General features: G+C 40.6%; 4 protein-coding genes across 4 annotated transcripts; 1 reads left to right on the forward strand and 3 right to left on the reverse strand.

Annotated features, from left to right (window-relative positions):
- Positions 1-564: 564 nt before the first annotated feature.
- On the reverse strand, positions 565-8166 carry LOC133958269 (cellular retinoic acid-binding protein 1). The gene is made up of 4 exons (XM_062393027.1): positions 8058-8166; positions 5615-5793; positions 4515-4628; positions 565-755 (listed from the first exon to the last, which is right to left on the reverse strand). Exons 1-4 carry the CDS (start codon positions 8125-8127, stop codon positions 705-707), a joined length of 414 nt encoding a protein of 137 aa, XP_062249011.1. The 5' UTR covers positions 8128-8166; the 3' UTR covers positions 565-704.
- Positions 8167-8868: 702 nt separating this feature from the next.
- LOC133958285 (solute carrier family 25 member 44-like) lies at positions 8869-12166 on the reverse strand. Its single transcript, XM_062393028.1, has 4 exons — positions 11519-12166; positions 11272-11399; positions 10577-10764; positions 8869-9621 (listed from the first exon to the last, which is right to left on the reverse strand). Exons 1-4 carry the CDS (start codon positions 12144-12146, stop codon positions 9528-9530), a joined length of 1038 nt encoding a protein of 345 aa, XP_062249012.1. The 5' UTR covers positions 12147-12166; the 3' UTR covers positions 8869-9527.
- An 847-nt stretch (positions 12167-13013) lies between these two features.
- LOC133962636 (solute carrier family 25 member 44-like) lies at positions 13014-17715 on the reverse strand. The gene is made up of 4 exons (XM_062398198.1): positions 17512-17715; positions 15880-16548; positions 15659-15786; positions 13014-15448 (listed from the first exon to the last, which is right to left on the reverse strand). The coding sequence occupies exons 2-4, from the start codon at positions 16505-16507 to the stop codon at positions 15257-15259; spliced, it is 948 nt and encodes a 315-aa protein (XP_062254182.1). The 5' UTR covers positions 16508-16548; positions 17512-17715; the 3' UTR covers positions 13014-15256.
- A 721-nt stretch (positions 17716-18436) lies between these two features.
- On the forward strand, positions 18437-21664 carry LOC133962795 (proteasome subunit alpha type-4). The gene is made up of 9 exons (XM_062398210.1): positions 18437-18573; positions 19385-19412; positions 19493-19535; positions 19753-19915; positions 20007-20084; positions 20249-20337; positions 20593-20723; positions 21059-21182; positions 21437-21664. The coding sequence occupies exons 2-9, from the start codon at positions 19410-19412 to the stop codon at positions 21589-21591; spliced, it is 786 nt and encodes a 261-aa protein (XP_062254194.1). The 5' UTR covers positions 18437-18573; positions 19385-19409; the 3' UTR covers positions 21592-21664.
- Positions 21665-22079: the final 415 nt, after the last annotated feature.

The following is a 22079-nucleotide window of genomic DNA, read 5'->3' on the forward strand; positions in this document are numbered from 1 at the left end:
TTTTTTTTTTTACTGACCAGACCTCAAAGTTACCTCCGTCTGTGTTTGTTTAATCGTGAGCAGAATTGCACAAAAGCTACTCAACGGATTTCCATAAAGTTTTGTGACCCAAGGAAGAAACCCATAAAACGTCTGTTTAGATTCAGGTCAGATGGCAGATAGAGGGATTTTTCACCGCACCTTTTTTGGCATTGCTAGATTCGGATGTTCTCAGAGAATTATTTGTGCATACTGATGGGAACCTTCACAAATTACTCATTTGAACTTGTCTTTCCCTCTCGTCTGTGCACCTGTCAATCACAAACTGTGCACCTCCGCTACCGCCATGGATAGAATTCATTCTGTGGGAAATGCTAGAAAGAAAGTGAAAAATGTATTCTTATTTAATTTGGTGGCCTCTGCAGAAACACTGTGTATAATATTATTATTAAAAAAAAAAGCAACAAAATAAAAGTCTGGAATCCGGGCACCGCCTAAAAACTCTGCTGTCTCAAGCTCTAAAGCATGAAATGAGCCAATCTGACTCAAATAAATCAGTCTGTGGTCATTTCATTTCAAGTGCAAAACAAGTTTTATGAGTAAAAAGTTTGGATTTAATGACGAATCCAAACATGGACATTCGGAGCAGATTTGCTGAGTTTAGTTGTGAGGTTTCTACTCTTGACCCTGGAGGCCCTGGACCTGGACCTGGACCTGGACCTCTGCTACACGCGTACATAGATCCTTGTGCACGTCACGTCATCTGCACCGATTGTCTGAAACAAAACAAAACAGAGGTTCACTCCATCAGCAGAATCATCTTCTCACCGTGGGGTCGTTTCAATGTTTTCTGTTTCTTTGAGAATCAGCTGCAAAGTTCATCAACAGAAAATCTAGTTTTGATAATCATATAATCATTTCAGTTGTTTCATGAACGATAAAACTATTTTGTCATTTCCAGCTTTTAAATTTAAAGCTGAGGTTTTTCATACATGATAATAAACTGAATAAAAGATATAATTCTATCAGGAAATGTTCATATATTCTGAGGTTTTTATGGAGAAAACCGTTTATTGATCGATCAATCAACTGAAAATAAACGTGAGCTGATTCCTTATTTATATAATTAATCCAAAAATGTGTTTTCAACCCCTCGTGCAACATGTAAAGTGTTAAACTCCCACCACTGATTGGCTGATAAGAAAATGGGGAAGAAGCTGGAATCCCAGAGTTCGAGGTGTGTGAGGCCCGAGGCCAAAGATTTATTATTGTCCCAAGGGCGCAGCGGCATGGCCACACATCATCATTATCTCAGGCCCACGCTGTAAAAAGAAAAAAGATCTGCGGCAGCTCCATCTGGCGACTGGTGCGATGCTGAGGGAAACGTTTACTGCAGGAACCATCAGTGTTTCTCAACAGCATGATCAGTGAGAGCAATTGAAGCCCACAGGGGCCGACACACACACACACACACACATGGATTTTGAATTTTATCTGACCCCAGTCACATTATATAAAGTAGCCAGAGCAGGAGAGCATTCATCTTTAAAAAAATCCATATTCCTCGGCTTGAACTGTTAATTAGTTTTCTGAGGTTCTTTGTTTGGACAAATAAAATAGTAGCTCTTCAATCTGAAGAATCAACTCATTAAATGGTCGTTACATCACAACAGCCATCTTGGATCCCGGTCCACCACATGGCGTCTCCATTAAAGCTCACAGTCATCCCTCTCTCTCCCTCGGAGGGGAACTGTATCGTCTGCTACCTGCTGGTTTTATTCATCCTTAATGGTTCTGTCAAAGGTTCGATCACATTCGTCTGTGAACAGAGTGAAGAGGGAACTGATGTGTTTGATTTAAGCTTCTGGGAAAAATGTTTAACCAGGTATATTAGACTCTTTCCAGTGGAAGCTGACAGGAGCGAACCAAGTGATTCAGTGAAGGGGGGACAACATTTGCTGTTTGACCTTGAGGTACAGAGCACCCCAGCAATTTAATGATTCTTAACTAAAGTATTAAAAGTATTAAATTAGAATCAGAGAAACTAGATTGTCTTCAAGATGACACTTTAGTGTAGTTGAGAGCTTCACATGAATCTGTTATGTACTTCGAGTTTATAAAGAATGGATCAGTAACCTCAGTCTTTGTAAATCATTTGGGTTTTTTATTTTAACAAATCTTTTTGTTCACAATATCTTCAAGAAATATGATTGAACCATGTTTGAGGGAATATTATAGAAACTTTGACATAATACACTCTGAAGAAACTTTTAATAACTGGAGTGACTTGTTCATGTCATCGTATTTCTGCCTCAATATCATTTTAACCTGAAAATGAGTAATTGAGGTGTAACATGTGGGAGTTGTGTTTAAATGCCTGATGAGCAGAGGAAGTGTCTGAGATCTCCCTCCTCACCAGCATCACGTTTAAACTCCTGCAGTAATTCTTTGAAAAGTTGTCCGATGATTAAAATCCCCTATGCTGCTCAGATCACATCCTATGGGTCCAGCACAGAGAGACGTGCACGCCCTTATCTTGAATAAAAACCAGATTTGTTGGAAGCTTTGTTCCACGTTTTCGAAAAAAAACCAGAGCTGCGTCCAAATTACAGCTCGCATGATTCCCTGATTGCCTCTGCAGAGGTGAGTCACAGTCAGCGAGGAGCAGCTCCTCATCAAAGCCAAACTGGACTCGGCCTTTGTTGTCCATCTGGCCAATAAAAACCACGCACGTTAAATCCCAGATGTTTACAGGAAAAAAAAACTCCTCGTCTCAGTGATCTGCATTTGCCAGGAACTGGAGGCCGACGTGTCTCCGACGGACGGGAGATCACGGAACGCAGCGTGGAATGTGGAGACTTCACAGCAAACGCATGTGAGTGAAAATTAATTCATTGAAACTGCAACTTCTTTCTCTGAAAACAGCAAAATCCACATCGATGGACCCAGAATAATAGAAGTCGTCTGAGACCTTCTCTTTAAAACAGAGCAGACGTGTTTGTCCACACCCTCAACCGGCCGTGGAGAGAAAGAAACAAGGTCATGGGAGTTCACCACATTTCCTCAGAACTTCAGAGCATTTTCATGAAAAGAATATTGACCAGACCATTCAGCTATTCCCCATCTGGTGTCACCACCCAGTTGTGGCCTCTGGTGAGCATCTGTCTGCGTTTAGTTTTCTGCATCTGCCTGGATTCTGTTGACATCACTGTCATCACTGGGAAAGGATTTTACTTTTGTGTCGAGAGTCACACGAAAATATTGAGATTATTGAGTTTTCTTATTGACGAGGCCTCCAGTGAACCTGCCGAGGAGGTTAGGATTTCTCCCTCGTCCATTTATGGGTTGGTTGCTTGGTGAGCAGGATTACACAAGAACCACTGAACCCATTTTCATTAAACTTGTTAAAAAGATGAGACAAGGGGCCAAGAAAGAATCCATTAAAGTTTGAGGCCGAAGATAAAAATGTGTCACCATTAACAATGTAAGATCGGGTTTTTGTTTACAATTTCCCAGCGAATAATTCATGGAGCTTCACGGGAAAAGGGTGCGAATCCAAATAAAACCCTTGGTACTAGTGGATTTAAATGTGGTATAAAATGGGAATAATTGGCCCTTGGCGAAGGTTTGTGCCCTAAAAAGATCCATTAAAGATTTTTAATTTTTAATTCATATTCAGATTCTTTTCTCAAAAAATAATTTGGTTTTAAAGCAGATTATTAAAAATCACGTAAACTCACATCTTTTAATGTCTTTTTTTTAATCTGATCAGAAAATTAGAAAACATTCTCGGTTTCGAAGCCGAAGCTGCAGATTGTTGCCCCATCCACATGAAAACAAATTGACTCCTTCAATAACTGTTTATTAATTTGTCAACAGAAGATATATAAATATGTAACATGTTTAGTTGGTGACAGGGACTGATTTTGTTTCCTTTGCTGAGTTCCAGCCTGACACTGTTTTCCTGTTTCCAATCTCTCTGTGACATTAAGTGAAAGCTGCTGGATGTAGTTTCATATTTGCCGCTCAGATATCAAACCAATATTCTCCTCTTATTGTTGCCAAGAATGTGAATAAGCGAGTTTCCCAAAATGTCAAACTTTTCCTCTCCGTGTCGGCTGCACTGCTCTGGCAGAGCAACACAGTCTTTCACTCACGTTGAGGATTGTTCCTTTATCCCTGAATTGTTTTCTTATTGGCAGAAGGAGACAGAAAATGGCGACCTCCAAATGTGACACCTCATCCCACCTTGTAACGCGTCCAAACATCTGTTCCCAGATCTGCAGAGAGACTGTAGATGGGAATGAGACGGACTGTGTGGACGTCTTTGTTCAGAACAATGGGATGATATCAGAAACTATAGAGGGACAAGGTTTTAACACTTTTTCTACAGGAAACAAAAGAGAAATCTGTTCTGAAGAGACTTTAAAATGTGATTATCTCTCGGTACAATTCCTGTTTTTATGTACATGATTCATTTGAGTCTATATCTGGATGTGAGCCTCTCCGATGTGACACCTCGACGTCTCACTCACCAGTATGAGTTCATCCCCTCTCAGCTCCCGGCTCCAGAAGGTCTTGGGCCCGCTCCCGCTCAGCAGAGTCTGTTTGCAGTAAATCTTGTTTTCTGTTTCCCAAGCGGCCAGGCTCTGCAGAGAAGCAGCACTTTCATGAGGTTTCCTCTTATTTGTATCACTCTGAATTTCACCTGGTGGAAACACGTCAGCAGTGAGACACCTTGGATCCAAATCTATTTCTGAGTCGTCGTTGGGATTCCAGAGTTTCTGCACAGATTAAAAATCAGTTTGCATGTAATGAGCGTGAGATGTTTAATCCAATTTATATGTCAGATGTAGCCTGACATTTCATCTGAAGGTTCTCAGGCATCATAAGGACATTGGGATGAAGAACTCCTGGTCTCCTTGTGGCCTGCACAAAAAGGACGTGAGCCTAAAGTGACCCAGATGGTGAAAGGTCAATGTGGCTCAAATCGCTCTAAGCAATCACTTGACATGTGGTGATGCTGTGGTTTACTCCTGTTTGTCAGATCTGGGCCAAATCAAGACCACAACTATTTTGCTATGTGAATTTCAATCTGTTTCCAGGTTGGCAGGTTGTCGAGTTGAGGGAGTTAATCCAATTTTCTGAGAGAGTGCAGCTGAGGGTTTGAACTGTAAAACCAGAACCTTCCAAATCCACAGCCTTCTCATCAGTGGTGGGATTTAATGAAGTACATTTACTTTGTTATTGTACCTATAAGTACATTTTACAGGGATCTCTCCACTTTCAGGTACTTTTAATTTTTGCTTATCTACATATTTACAATGCGTTACGTAACATGTTCACGTTATTATACACAATTTGGGCAGGTAACTTTAGACCCCGCCCCCTGGAGCAGCAGCAGGAATGAGTACTGAAAAGGTCACAGCCGAGACTCTGTAAAGTACTTTTACTTTAAATACTTTAAGTAGATTTTAAATTAAGTACTTACTTTATTTTACTCAAGTAGTTAATTGAATGTGGTACTTTCACTTGAGTACATTGTGTCTATTCATTTGTAGTCTTACTGATTTAAAAAGTTTGATTCTCCTTCCACCTCCTCTTCTCAGACTTTATGAAGGAGTGATTGAATTACCTTACACTTTCTGCCGTCCACCGTCTCCTCGTCGAACTCCTCCCCGATGAGGAAGTTGATCTCCGTGGTGCGGACTGTGGTGGAGGTCTTGATGTAGAAGTGCTCGTCGTTCTGTTTGATCTCCACGTGGGGTTTGGACGCAGCCACGCCCGCGACCCGCCTCAGCATCGCGTTCACACCTGACAACAAGCACACAACTTCCTGAGAGGCCAGAGATATTAAGTCAGGCTGCGGAGGAGGGGAGTAAAATGTATAAACTGACAAAACACAGAAAATACATGTTTGAAAGTTCTTCTACTGCAAATAGAATAGAGCGAGTTTCTCATTTCACTGCTGATCAGCAACGCCAGGATCGGGGTAATGTGTTCCTGTGTTTGGGTGTTTGAACAAATTAACTCATAAACACATTGATGGATTTTCACCAAACTCTGTTGAAATATTAGTGGGGAGGGTATAAACAGATGATTCACTTTTTGATTCGAATGTCCAAAGTTGATTGTCCGAAAAACACAGCTTCCAAGATATCTACAGAGCTAGAGAGACAATCTGAAGCTGATATTGATCAGGAAATCATGAAGTCAGAAAAAGATGTCATGCACAGTTCATGTTATCCTATATATAGTAGTATAAAAACGATTTAAAGCTTTTATATATCAAAGAATAATTTTCGATCATATGCTTGGAATGACGTCATCATGACATCATTATGAAGTTACAAAAATTACGTAATTTTGTTTTTTGCAACTAATGATATTACAGACACGCCTTAACTACATAAAGTAAACTTTCGTCCTCATATCGTATATATGAGGTCTTGATGAGGTAAAAAAATATATATATACATACATATACATATAAAAAGTTCAAGTTGATTTGATTGGGTAGAGTGTGCATGGCCCTCTGATGCTGTCAATTTGACACCTCCAATTTATTCTGTCTTTTTTTCCGCAACCAAAAGAACAAAGTTTGTTTGTCAGAGATGAAACTTTTCCAACAGATATGTATAAAGTAAGAGGTACTGACACATCACTGTAAAAACACATGACCTCAGTTATCACGAGAGGAAATCAAGTCAAAGCTGTTAAATATGATATTTGAGCAGCTGCGGTAGTGTTATCAGCAGATGTTGCATGTGGAGGCTGCAGCCACGAGGTGCTGAGAGCCAGGAATGCCGGCGCTGCTTGCTTTGTTTAAGATCTCTGATAGATCACGTTGGGTTCTGTGGTCCCAGCGAGTGGAAAAGCCATTAAACGCTCTGTCACCCAGTTACAGTGCAAACAACCGGATGAGAGAACACTTGGGTCTGGTTCTCATCTCCGGTGCCGTCCATCACTCAGACTCAGCAGCGGTGACGTGCGACAAGACAAGGGTGTTGTCGTCTCCTCCTCTGATTAAAACCAGTGGTTTCCAGTGTTTGTCCCATTTAATTACACAGGTCCTCATGTACAACAATGAAACTGCAGCAGAACTCTATGGAAGCCCAGAGAGGCAAATGACAAATTATTCCAGGGTAATTTCACAAAAAATTATTTATGTATTTTTATCTGAATCTGTATTTTTTAACCCTCAAAATTTTCGAATTTATATTCCGATTTTAACACTTTGCCATATTTCTTCCTGAAAGCCAGAAAAAAAAACCTACACATAAACTAAGATCAGCTGAACTGTACTGCTTTAAGTAAGTCGTAAAATAACAGAAAGGAATTTGAACCCAGTCATGTGGGTGATACACTGGGTTCGACAGTCCACCACCGCCTGTCTCGTTTAAAATACATTTCGAGTCAAAAAAAAGATATGACAGTTAAATAATCTATGCTTTTAGTCCTATTTTGCTTATTGTGGCTAAAATGAAAATTGCAACGACAAACAATTTAGAAAATTTCGTAAATAAAAACAAAAAATCACCTGCTTTCACAAATGGAAAAAGAGAGAAAAACTACATCCTGGCCCAAAAAGTAGAAATAAACTTGTGTTTCTTGTCTTCCGTACAAATCTGTGTGGTAATGGAGCAATAATTAAAAAGGGAGGATTGTTGCAACCAGCTTTTAATTGGAGCTGAATTTAATCCAATCACATTCTGCTGCCACCAAGATGCTTCTAGTCTTTGTATAGTTTCCTTTTTGTATCTCAAGTGTGATGCATCTGTGTTTGCAGCGGTTTTTAAATTTTTAAATTAAAAAAAAAAACAATTCACTCAACACCAGTCGTCAGCAGACATTTCAAACTCTAACGTGCATCTGCTTCCCAGGTAGAGTTGTCTAGAATCTAGATATATATCATAGATTCAACATTATATTGAAAAGCTCGTTACAGGTCTTTTATCTAGACTTTATCTAGACTCTAGATAAAAGACCTGTAACAAGCTTTTCAATATAATGTTGAATCTATGATTTCACTGAGACACATTCAGACCTTCCTCACAGACAGAGTGGATTCTCCTCACCCAGGGCTTTCAGCAACTCGTCGAAATTCTCGCTGCTTTTCATTTTCCACGTGCCGGCAAAATTGGGCATTTTCTCCTCGCAGGGTTCAGTTTGTGCTTCAGCCTTTGCCTTCCGTCGTCTGCTCCCTTTATTCAGCCTCTTCCTCGCCCTCTTCCTCTCCCTCTGTCTGTCCCTCCTCCTCATCCTCCTCCTCCTCCTCATCTCCTCCCTGCGTGTGACCAAGCCTCCTCCACCCCGGCTCCCTCTCCCCACACACATGCTCTGAGTCATTACACATTTGTTTTAATGATGGGGCTCAATTATGTTTTGGGTAAAATGTCTCTTCTCTAACTGAGGGTTTGTGGAACTTGATGGTGCATTTATCACTGATTTATCCTTCACGCCTACAGCTGAGCACATTCTCTACCTGTACAGTATAAGTAGATATACATATACAGTTTATATTTCTTCAGTTCCCATCAACTGTCACTGAGATTTCTGCCTCCAACCTAAAGTGATGGAGGTGAATGAAACTTTGACTTTGGTGCTGAACACAATTATTTAACAAGACTTCTTTTCCAAAGACCACGAGTGAGAAAATCCACTTGAGATTAAAAGAGATAATATCTCTGGTAGTTAAAAATGCTAAATCATTTTTGATGGCGAATTCCTGCTGCCGAAAGTTTATGTAATTTTGGGTTTGGGAAGAAAGTTTTGATAAGATGATGGACGGATGGATGGAAGGGTGGGTCTTTGTGGTACAGATCCTCATTTCAGTGACAGACGCTGGACAAATTAAAACCAGATAACCATCAATTGCAAGATGCCACTCAAAGGTTTTTATTTATCTATTTATTTTTTTTATGTTGTTTGAATCGGCCATTTATACAACACATCAATCAATCCTGCAGGTTCTTCATCCCGCCCCACAAAAAAATAATTTCAATAAATGATTGATCTACATGACATGAATTTCTAAAGAAAAATTTACAGCAACCACAAATATATATATATATATATATTTACATGTGTTTATATATGTCAGAGCTGTTTGAACACAGACTCAAATGTTAAACATTTGAATAATACATCATGAATTCCCAGAAAATCCCTTAAAAATATCTATTTGTCCTTTACTGCTTTTCAAATATCATGAATGCGTCTAGAGCTGAGAAGATCACACTTTTCAATAGTTCTCATGTCCATCCTCTTTGTACTTTGACTATCACACTTTTTATTCTACACACACAGACACACTCACGGACACACTGGCACCACATTGCTACCACCACCACATCCCCTGAGAACCAGAGGCCCTTCCTGTAACCCCGGGCGAGTCCGTTTCTCTCCTCCTCCTCCTCCAGCCCCTCATCGGTCTTCTAGACAAAGTGCCTTCCAGACACCGCTTGATAATTAATGTATGGAGCCGAGCAGGGAGCACTCCATCATCCCACCGGGAGGTGTCAGCTCAGAGGAGGTCTCGGCCATCTTCACCAGGCCTTCTCCTCCGCCCTGTCATTCGTCGGTACACTGGCATGTCGGGGACGAGAGCTGGAAGGTCCTTGTCTGCTGCCATCTATTGTCCTGTTCATGAACATGTTGATGCTTAACACACATGTGAGTGACGTTAGTGCTTTTACAGCTTTATTGGATTTAATCTGACTTGATATTTACTTTAGTGAGTTGACTTTGTTTTTGAAAGCTTTGGGAACCTGGTTATGATTTCAACTAGATTGTGTATATACATTATGCCCATTCACATATTATTGTCATTGCTGCTCCTTCATCTCTATCAGACACTTTCTTTTGAATAAATACTTTACACATTCACAAATTTTCTATCATGTTAAAAACGTGTTATTCTCGTTTTTGTACTATTTTGTGTTTAACTTTGCATTTTTGTGTTTTTTATTTCCTCTGTGGCCGATGTTCTCATGGTCAACTGCCTTGTCCTGTTTTTTATTCTTTGGTGTTACTTCCTGCGCGTGCTGTACATAAAGCTACTTAACTGGGACGGCACAAAGCTCATAAATTAAGTAAAGCTGCAGTAGTATTGTTGTTGTTGTTATTATTATTATTAATAAACTATAAGGGCAGTATTTTTCACTCATATGCAGTTATTTCTCCAGCAACAAAGAAAAACTTTCATTGTATATCATTATGAAATAAATCAGAAAAGAGCAGAGAGACTTAAATATAAACAAAATTTGTCTCACAAAGCACTGGTAAATATAATACATAATATAATATATGTAGTAATAATGTAATATATATATAATATCACGACGAGCAGAATCAAAGCTCATCATGGATACTGCAGATGCTCGAGAATAATTGTAATACTACGGAAAACCCAAACTTGAGAACATTTTGCATTTCAATAATAAAGTCCATTTATCTTTTTACTCGTTCGAGTGTTGGTGGAACCATCACATTTATCCATATCCAGATTTTCCATATGCACAAAGGTGGCCACTGATTTCAAGGTTGTAGTTTTGTAGGAGCCTGCCCCCGATCCGTCTGTCCAGGTGTGTTTTACCTCTGTGTCGAATCGTCCTGCTTTGGTAGCAAAGTCATTTTCTTCAGAGTCTCGTAGCCGACGGCCATGAGGATGGCAGTGGGCGTGGATGCAATGATGCGAGCAGACAGTCCTTTGGTCAAACCCCGGAAGCCCTCCTCTGTGATCAGCTGTCTGAACGTCTCAACGACTGAGGACCGGCCTTCAACCTGAAAACACACAGACAGAGCATGGAACTACAAACCAGCATCAACATGTCAAGGCCTAAAACTGTGGGATTTTTTTTTAATCTGATCCCTGATTATTTCAATCCAATGTTTCAAATGTCAGGGGCTCAGCTTTTCATACTGTACCGTCCCCCATTCACAATTTATTATCTTAAGCCATGACTCCAGGGCATCAGCTGGTGTGTGAACTGTTGTCTGACACACAAAGTGTCACCCTGAATCATCAAATTACAGGAGTGATACGACGACTTGAGAGCCGAAGCACAAACACAAAGAAAGCTGACTAATGACTCACATTTAATATATAATTAATACAAATAAACTAAATACACTGGACCGTGCACTTCAACACATTTAACTCTGCACAGACAGAAAGAACCATTAAGTACTTGTGAATCCACATTAAGCTTTTTGCAATATCCCCCAAACACATCATTCAAGTGACCATGTGATGCCTGTTGATGAAGGATGTTCAGTAAATGAACCAACCTGAACTCTGGCTCGAACCACATCCATTGGGTTGGTGAACGTGGAGGCAGTGGCAGCAGCGATAGGTCCAGCGATGCCTTGTAGAATCAGATGAGGAAACTCACTGGGAGCCAGTTTGGAGAGTTGCTCTGTAAAACATAACACAGATTTAATAATATGCACAAAGATAAATTGGACTTGATATAAGCACAAGGTTCTTAAGGAAGGTGTAATGAGTGAAGTGCTTTCTGAGGTTTCAGGCACATACCAGCATAGAACTGATAGAGAGGCCACCAGACCGCACTGTTTGGGATGTAAGTGAATAAAGAGGCAACGTATCCTCTGTAGAAGCCCCGGAAACCATCAGCAGCATAAATCTGACTCATAATGCTCCTGGATTGGCTGAACAGTATTCTGGGTTTTCCAGCCTCTGTGTGGGTGTTGAGTTGAAAGCGGGAGAGGTGCAGCCCCTGGCCCTGCATCATCAGCTGCTGAGAGACCACATCGATGGGAACGTGGATGCTCTGAGCAACCAGTGAAGCCAAGCCGCCGGCCACCAGCGCCTTCACCGTGTTGTCCTCTGTATACTGGGAGACATACTTCCTTACCAGCATGTAGGTGGTTATGTGAGCCTGGCTTGAGACGACCGTGAAGGAGTTGACCATGAAGCCGCGGTAGAGGCCCCGCACGCCCTCCGCCCGCAGGATCTTGAAGAAGGCGTCAAAAGTGCCATTATAGAGCGAATTGCCCCTCTGCACCTGCAGCTGTGTGCGGATGAGTGCTGCTGGGTAGTCCATGGCTCGGATGCTCATCTTCATCAACACCCCAATCGGGTAGAACCTGGTCTTGTCGATGTCCTCCCACTCGAGGGCCTGCATGTTTCTGCTCTGCTGCATCCTGACAGCTGTAGTGGCGACCCTCCTCTGACTGACTTCTGCCTGAGAGAACCACAGTGCCTTCAGACTGGATATTTAAGTGCACTGCAAACAAATGATTAAAAAGCTAATTTATGCTGCAAAGCACACACATGTACTCGATAGGTTTGTTTCTATTGACTCAGACATGACGACTAAAAACCCTGTTATACACATAAAAGCTAGAAAGGGGATTTTGAGTAAATTTTCCGGTCAAACTAGCTTTGTCAAACTATTGACACCAGAGGCAGAGAGGTGGACAAATACTGAACTGGGAGGATTTGTAGCTGTCAAATTAACAATTGTCAGGAAAGGCAAACTCAAAAAAATATGCATGATCTTTGTGTCCATGGATTAGTCAGAATTTAAAGACTGTATTCCTAGTATGAGTAACAATGTGACTGATACTGTGCCTGAGTAAACTGTGATAAACCAAAGGAAAAAATATGAATTGTTGTCCTTGCCTTTATTAATACATAAGATGGTGATAGCATTGATGCACAGAGATGCCACTGCTCAATGTGTAGATTACGACTCTACCAAAGTAGATGGAAATACCCCTAAGGAACAAAGTTTTGATAAACCAACATAAAGGGCTTCTTCTAAGAAATGTGCATATGTGGTGTTTTTGTGTGAAAAGGTATCTGGCGGCATAATTTATTTCTAAACTTTAAATATTAATAATAGAATCGAGTTATTAAATATATAGGACTTATTCAATTTGTTTCTAGTTCTCTTCAAGTTAGGGATCTGACATTAAAATCGCAATCACGTGTTTTAATTGAGATTTTTTTTTTTTTATCCACATTCAAATATCAAACTGAAAAATACAAACAGTAGCACCAACGGTTCAAGAGCAGCTGTGAAGTTTTATTGAACAAACAGATGTTGAATGAAAATACACTGAGACAACACACAATGTGAAACTACATGTATTCTGTACACAATAGTGGAGTTCTGACTCGTCAGAGGAGGAATCACTGTCGAGCTGTTTGAAACTCTGATTCTCACATGGTCTTTTTTTGTTTTGTTTTTTAAATAATGAAGATAAGGTGATCTTGTGAAAACTAGAAGTTAAAACTGCAGGTGAGTCTATAAAGTGTTCAGGTAGAACTTTAATGATTCCAACACATCTTGGTATGGCCTGAGAAATGTCTGTATAATTTCAAAAACATTATGGCTTCATATACAACTTTGGGATTTGGGACTTTTCCACCGGAGTAAAACATCCTTGTATCTTTCTGTTTTTCTGAAACATTTAATGTTACGTGTCAATCACTACATGTATATATATATATATATTTTGTATATGTCCAAAACAGTGCCCACATCTCGCTAAATCTTAAAATAAAATGGGTTGTTTTCCTTTATTTTTAAAATTAATGACGTGCCTCCAAAAGCCACTTAAGCAGTTTTTCTTTTTAAGCAACACACTGTTTGAGACACAATGAACAGCGTTACTCATGTTCCACAAAAGAAAAACTAATATGAAATGTGACATTTTGAAGATCAAACACGATAGTGTTCAAACCCCCCCCCCCCCCCCCCCCTGGAAAAACAAAAGATAAATTAGTTAAAATGCATTTTAAAGAAGACGTGTTATTCACATGATTTACAGGAAATATACAATCACATTTTTCTGAGAAGGAGAAAACATTTATTGCACTCAAACATTTACCGTCACACCAGATGAAACTATCATTTCTGCTCACAGGTTTTACACTGGCAGAGATACCCGGTGGTTACCATTACACCGAACCAGCCATTTTCTGCATCGTCAATACCACAGACAAAACAGTGTGTTACAGAAGAGCTGATAAAATGTGTTACTGTGCGTCTTGTGGTGTGTGTGGAACTTGTCGAGTGATTTGTTTTGACCTGCAGGACAAATAAAACATAGTATCTGCCCTTTGGCTGATTGTAATACCTAACACCAGTCTTCTCATGCTCATTCAGCAGTTAAAAACAAAACTCACATTGCTGTTAGTGATTTCACACTATGAAGGCAGCGACTAGAAAAAGGCCAGGAGAAAGAAACCATATATCAGACACACGCCAGTTTGATAAATGGTAGGAAACAAAAACACAAGTTTGTTTGCACCAACGTTTCTCCAAACCCCGATCAAAGCCCGGTTTTTAATGTGAGCCCAGCTTTGCTCGACTTTGGTAAGACGGCACAAACTATCACACATGGCACACAGCTTTCAGTTCCACTTCTCTGCTAAGCAAAGATGCAGACACACAGATGCAGTGTGCGTTGCCAAAAAACAAAAACTAATTCTATAACAGTGGCTTCAATTTGTCAGAATGATGATGCAGTTTTCCACCCTGTTTAAGCAGCGACAACTGCAAACCTGTGCGTGAACAATAAAAAGGCAAAATATTTAAAGCAACACTATGCAACTTTTTTTTACCATAAACAGCAGCGTTAAAATAAGTTGTTTTGTTCAATGTCTTGGAAAAGAGAGGTTTCCTCTGTCATTCCCACTCCTCACACTGAACGTCTCTTCTTTCTCTTTGTACCTCTGGTGAGTCGGTACGATCTCCTGTGAGACGTGTGGAACTGACTGAGAGTGGCAGCCTCAAATCCGGTCCAGCAAGTTGAGGAGTAAAGCTGAACTGTAGATCAGCTAGAAGTCATTAAAAACCAGTGTTCATCTCCAGAATTCAGCAGGAAACTTTAAAAATACAAAGAATTATGAAGAGAGTTTGTTGTATAGGTCACGGCGGCAGCTCTTCTGGTTCAGGAAGCCAGGGGTCATGGGTAATATCCACTTATCAATTCCAAGAGATTGGTGGTGGGTTCTTTAAGATTAAAAAACACTTTATGGCTCGGACACCGAGCTGCTGCAGAGGGCGCTGTTGCACTGTAACCGTTGCAAAGTGTTGCTTTAATCTGTAACTTATGGGTCGGTATGAAAGGTCAGATACTGAGTTAAACACATGGTTTGCATGTTTTCATTGGTCTGATCTCATTTCTCCCCCCCCCCAGGCTGAGATGTATTATTCACCCAATGCTTTCACAGGAAGTCCACTTTGGGGCTGGGGGCGAAAATGTCACATGGTACATACACCGTCTGTCCAGGTGTGTTTTACCAGTGTCTAGAGTCCACAAGCTCCGGTCGCAAACTCATTTTCTTCAGAGTCTCGTAGCCGACCACCATGACGATGGCAGTGGGTGTGGATGAAATGATGCGAGCCGACAGTCCTTTGGTCAAACCCCAGCAGCCCTCCTCTCTGATCAGCTGTCTGAACGTCTCAATGACTGAAGACCGGCCTTCGACCTAAAAAACACACATAGGAGCATGGAACCACAAACCAGTATCAAAGTATCTAAGCCTCAAACTTGATATTTAACTATTTTGACTAATATCAGATTTTTGTTCTGCAGACTATGTAAAAATTACTACTCTGAATTTGGTAATTATTACACATCAATTATTAATTTGAATTTGATGCAACATCACATTTTAATGAGTTTTACTGATGCTAACCTGAACTCTGGCTCGAACCACATCCATTGGGTTGGTGACGGTGGAGGCAGTGGCAGCAGCGAGAGGTCCAGCGATGCCTTGTAGAACCAGATGAGGACAGTCACTGGGAGCCAGTTTGGAGAGTTGCTCTGTAAAACATAACACAGATCTTTTGTTAGGCTCAAATAAATTGGACGTGACGAGTAAAGAGTGCAGTGCTTTCAGAGGTTTCAGGCACATACCAGCATAAAAATGATAGAAAGGCCACCAGACCGCACTGTTTGGGATGTAAGTGATTAAAGAAGCAGCGTATCCTCTGTAGAAGCCCCGGCAACCATCAGCAGCATAAATCTGACTCATAATGCTCCTGGTTTGGCCGAACAGTACTTTTCGCTTTCCAGCCTCTGTGTGGGTGTTGAGTTGAAAGCGGGAGAGGTGCGCCCCCTGGCCCTGCATCATCAGCTGCTGAGAGACCACATCTATTGGAACGGTGATGCTCTGAGCAATGAGCGAAGCCGAGCCGCCGGCCACCAGCGACTTCATGGTGTTGTCCTCTGTATACTGGGAGACATGCCTTCTCACCAGTTCGTAGGTGGTTATGTAAGCCTGCCCTGAGATGAGTGTGAAGGAGTTGACCATGAAGCCACGGTAGAGGCCCCGTACGCCCTCTGCCCGCAGGATCTTGAAGAAGGCGTCAAAAGTGCCGGCATAGAGTGACGTGCCCCTCTGCACCTGCAACCGTGTGCGGATGAGTGTTGCTGGGTAGACCGTGGCACGGATGGTCATCGTCATGAACACCCCGAAAGAGTAGAACTTCCTCTTGTCGAGGTCCTCCCACTCGATGATCTGGATGTTTCTCTTCTGCTGCATCCTGACAGCTGTAGGGGCGACCTCATCCAACTGAATCCTGCCTGAGAGATCAAAAGCAAACAACAGTGTCATCAGTAAAAGAGTTTAAACAAATATTAAGGCTGGTTTTTGAGACTGGAAATGGGAGTTTACAGCAAACAAATGATTCTACAACATTTCCATGAAGCAGGCATCAAGACATAATGTACCACTAACACATATACCATGTAATACACATGAAAACATTAGTTTAGCTTCATTCCACTTTCTGGTATTGTGTTGTGTTTATTACGTAGAATTTAATTTAATATAATCCAAGAGTTATGGGATGGTTTAAAACATGCCTGAACGCTTCTCTCAGGACCCAGGAGTTGTGTAAGTGGAGAAAAAAATACTTCCTGGAACCACGTCCAAATGTCATTGGCTCTCCCGTGTGTCCTGCCACGCCCCTCCCTCAGAAATATTGATTGAGTCACTTATTTTGTTTGCGTAATCCTGCACACTAATAAACACACAGATAAAACACGTGACCTCCTCCACAGCTGATATGATAACAGTGATGTAACTACAACCTTGTGACGCGATGAACCCAGTTGATAACAGCACTTATGTGTATATGCAGCCCTTCCTTCATCTCTGCTGAGAAGAACCAGCCTGTAATCTAATAACTGTGACTTCTAATGTCACCTTAATAACATTTACCTGCTCTAATCTATGAGAGAGTCGATTTACTGGTCCCAGAACAGCTGATTATCATCCCACTAGTTTCTGTTTGACCCCAGTGATAGCATCGGCTAGAGGACACAGTGTACCGAGGCGCAGTGAGGCCGACCGGGATTGACAGTATCCATCCTGCTATAGCTACTTGAGACCATTACAGCACCCACAGAGTTAAACATGATCATTAAATGAAATGTTGCATATGAGAAAACGCTGGTTTCGATCTTCTGGGTGCTCTAATGTCGCGTGTTAGCCTCCAGCAAGCTAGCTCTGCCTAGAGTTAGCATCCCGTTTGAAACACTCACCTTTCCGGACAGATGTTTAATTCAGAATCATGTCCTGAGTGCGACTCGGGCTCGAGCCGTCATGTCGACAGGAGATGGAAACAAGCGAGTCAAGCTAGCGCCGTCGTTTCGCTGTTTAACTTTAACTTGTTTGTGTTCTGTAGCGAGGTTAGCCACTTCCTAGCTAACGAGCTAGCAGTCAGATCGCTTCCTCTTCCCATTCAAACGCCATGCAGCTAAAACGGCCAATCGCAAGCGTGCTGCGTTCAACCACCAACGGAGAAGGGGGAAACTAAGATTTCAGGTCAGCCCGGTGTGAATTTAAACGGTGTGATTACTTCCACTGATTATATAAAATAAAGATCACAATTATGCTCTTTTATTATCACTGGCATCATTATGATATATAAAGTGTTCAGCCCAAATGATTTTTTACATAGGTTCCACATTGTGATGGACTCCTCCAAAAAAGGTTATACAACAGAGGAGCCCTGAACACAACAGAGATACTTCTTGTCTATCTATCTATCTATCTATCTATCTATCTATCTATCTATCTATCTATCTATCTATCTATCTATCTATCTATCTATCTATCTATCTATCTATCTATCTAGACACATCTTACAAGCTACGTCCTTAACATGAAATGAGAGTTTGGCTTTTTTAGAATTTATCAATTTCAATTAGTTCATGAAAATATATAGTTTTTTCTAAAATACAATAACGTGTGAGGAGGTTTAGTAAATTTACATTTTTGCAAAAATGGTCTGGTAAGTACTATACAAAATATTAAAAAAATATTTCAAATTTTCTGTACATTATAAGACCAAGTTTCTTTCTTTCTTTCTTTCTCTTTTTCTTTTCTTTCTTTCTCTCTTTCTCTCTTTCTCTCTTTACACTTGTCATTGACCTGCAACAGTGATGCAGAACATTACCTCGGTCCTCCTGCTGACAGGTGGCGCTGCTGAGCTGCTTCCTCGCGGCCGCAGTTTCCGGTGTTGGCGAGGAAGCATCAAACAGAAAGTGCCGGATTGCTGTGTCTGGGGCCGAAGTGACTAAACTTACTCTCTTTAATCTCAGGTAACGACTCCTTATTTTATTATTCACTAAAGCATTGTGTAGTTTTAATTAAATCGTACGTCACACCTCCACTTCGTGGTGTTCTAGATAGGGGGGGCTTTTATTCTGGAACTAGCTTTTCAGCATGCTAGCCAGTTAGCATGCTGAGATATTGCAGATTCATTCTGTTTAGCATCAGTAAGCTAGCTGCTGTACACCGAGGTAAACAGGGAGGATTAAACATACTGTGTCAAAGAACGACTCAATTCATCGTTTGTTCTTTTATTTAAGAAGTTTACTTCCCGATCTTAATCTTTAAATATCAACTTTGATCCAGCTCGAGTCTGTCTTGTAATCATTCGAATGCTTCTTGTCATTATTTCACCTTATTTGTTTCTGGTTAACTATGCCATTCAGCTGTGTTTACCCTTTTTCTGTAGACTTTATTTCTAACATTGTACGTATTATCCTTTATCAGCGCTTGTGTTACATTGTAATAACCTTAAAGCACTTTGGCTTGTTTTTCTAATGTGCTATATAAATAGATCTAAGTCGATTTATCTATTAAATCAGCTGAGTCACTGTTTGGTTTAGCTTTTTGTGGGATAATCTGGTCTGATTATCGTGTTCTCTCGTTTTGATCCTGGTACAGTTTCTGATATAGCAGTGACATTTAGTTCTCCTGCTTTTGTAAATAGAATCATTCTCACAGACTTGAAAGTTGACTTCAAACAGTGTGAAGAGCTCAGCTTCAATGTGCAGCACACATAGAGCTTTGTGTTCCTGCTGTTTGCCCCAGTTTATAAGAAATGTGTCTTTACATAATTTGCAGGAGGCTCCAGTGACGTGCGAAAAAAATGGTAAGTAGCTTTTAACCTTTGCAGGATTTAGTTTATCTATTGTTTTTTTTTGGCTAACATCTTACTTCTCTATTGTTCAGTCTCGCAGATATGATTCTCGGACAACTATATTTTCCCCTGAAGGCAAGTGTTTTTGTTTTTTTAAACATTCGATTATAAATATACACGATCATATTGACATTATATATATAGCAACATCTCACAGTCTCCATCAGTGAATGGCTTAATTAATTTTGTCAAACCATTTTATCTGTGTTTCATATTTTTAAGTCGTAAAGGATTTATATATTTTTTAGAGAGAGTAGTAAATTGACACCTTGTGACATATTTCATATTTCAGGGCGCCTGTATCAGGTGGAGTACGCCATGGAAGCCATCGGTCACGCTGGCACATGTCTGGGGATCTTAGCAAACGACGGCGTGCTCTTAGCAGCAGAGAGACGCAACATCCACAAACTGCTCGACGAGGTTTTCTTCTCTGAGAAGATCTACAAGCTCAATGAGTGAGTGAGCTGAGCTGCAGACTTTAAGCTTAAGAAGCACTTCAGATGTTCTTACATTAAACTGTTGGTCCTGTGTGCTTGTGTCTTTCAGAGACATGGCGTGCAGTGTTGCTGGCATCACTTCAGATGCCAACGTACTGACGAATGAGCTGCGGCTAATTGCACAGAGGTAAGAGTCAGAGGAAAACCTGCCAATTCAAGGGCTGTCCAGTATACCTGCTCATATATCAGGTCTAATTCTAAAAATAACATTTCCTGAGAGGAGGCAAATTACATTGCAAGAACCTTTCTAGCCTTGTATCACGTTGACCAGTTCACTTTTCTCTATTATAGATATTTATTGCAGTACCAGGAGCCCATTCCCTGTGAGCAGCTGGTGACAGCTCTGTGTGACATCAAGCAAGCCTACACACAATTTGGAGGTAAAATGCACAGAAGTTGTTTTGTCTCATTCTTGGTTCTGATTCCTTAATGTTGCTGAAGGAATCCAGCAGGTGAATTATACACGATCTTTGGCATCAACATAATTGTAATTTGTAATCATTTCAAGTGTGCAGCTCTACAGATTTCTGACAAACCTTTACACTGGTACACAATCGACTACAATATGTCATAATTTAGTGAAATGTCAGATGGGATTTGGCGTTCTGTAACATCTGTGTGGTTTGTGTTTAAAGGAAAGCGGCCGTTTGGTGTTTCTCTGCTGTACATGGGCTGGGACAAACACTACGGTTTCCAGCTGTACCAGAGTGACCCCAGCGGCAACTACGGAGGCTGGAAGGCGACGTGCATCGGCAACAACAGCGCTGTAAGTCTGAAATGTGTTGAGTGATGAGAATCAGTTAGATGATCTTATCAGATAGCATGAACAATGTTGTGATGATAGTAGTTCTGAATGTGAATTGCTGTCATAATCTTTTCCTTTCATAAGATAAAGTATCATAAGACCGTTGCAGTTTTTGATGTAGTAGCCTTAAAATAAGGGATTTATAATTTATTTTTTTAAATTGTATTAAATGCTTTGTTGCTAATTTTGAATTAGAGGGATACAATTGTTGAATCAATACATTTTATTAACTTTATTTGAGTTACTGTTCCTCTGTATCCTGAGTATAATATCACGTATTGACGTGATTTCCTCAGGCTGCCGTGTCCATGCTGAAGCAGGACTTCAAAGAGGGAGAGATGACTCTGTCCTCTGCTTTGGCTCTGGCCGTCAAAGTCCTCAACAAAACGATGGACGTCAGCAAGCTCTCGGCAGAAAAGGGTGAGAATCACAGACAGTACTCACCAATAGATTAGAATTCTGTGAAATGGCAGTATTACTGACAGGCACTGACAGTAGTTATAACAATGCTCTAAAACTACAGATAACAAATTCTAATAACCTTCTATCAGATAAACAATGAGTCTTTTAGCTGAAATAAGTAATTACATCTTAATCATCAGGATCTATCTATTACAAGACATAAAATTAAAACCAACACTAACTAACTACAACCACCGTGTTTCCTATCCTAGTGGAGATCGCCACCCTGACGCGGGAAGACGGGAAAACCAAAATCAAGGTTCTTAAACAGAAAGAGGTCGAGGTGCTCATCAAGCGGCACGAGGCCGAAGAGGCCAAGGTGGAGAAGGAGAAGAAGGACAAGGAGCAGAGGGAGAAGGACAAATGAGAAGAAACGTTTTCCCCCTCATGTCATCAAATTCTGTGTGTTTTGTCTTTTACATTAAAAGTTTGGAAAGTGATGGACGTGTTGTCTGTGTCTTTGTCACAAATAAAAGGCTCATCTTTTTTATTTACGCATCTTAAACAGATATTTTTTGATTTTGATACCTACCTAGTTTTCATACCATTGACAAAATCATAAACTAAACTATATCGTTTCTTTATTGATCCTTTAAGTGTCATATTACCCAGAAGCAGGTGTTTTAACATCAGATGGTCTTAACGTTTGTGAAGAGGAAAACAGCCGCTTAACATGTTCCTGTTTGTATTTACTATAGAGTGATGGGGGAGTGTTTTGCCACATGATGGCGCTGTCAGTTCTGAGAACCCTAAAATCTAAAAGACCAGAGTCTGTTTTTCTGAGTTGTTACATCATTTCCTGATGAATCTTCCATTCGCCGCCAGTTTTATAAAACATTTTATCAAAGATAACTT

Source organism: Platichthys flesus, chromosome 1 (assembly GCF_949316205.1).
Source record: "Platichthys flesus chromosome 1, fPlaFle2.1, whole genome shotgun sequence".
NCBI classification, from domain to species: Eukaryota; Metazoa; Chordata; class Actinopteri; order Pleuronectiformes; family Pleuronectidae; genus Platichthys; species Platichthys flesus.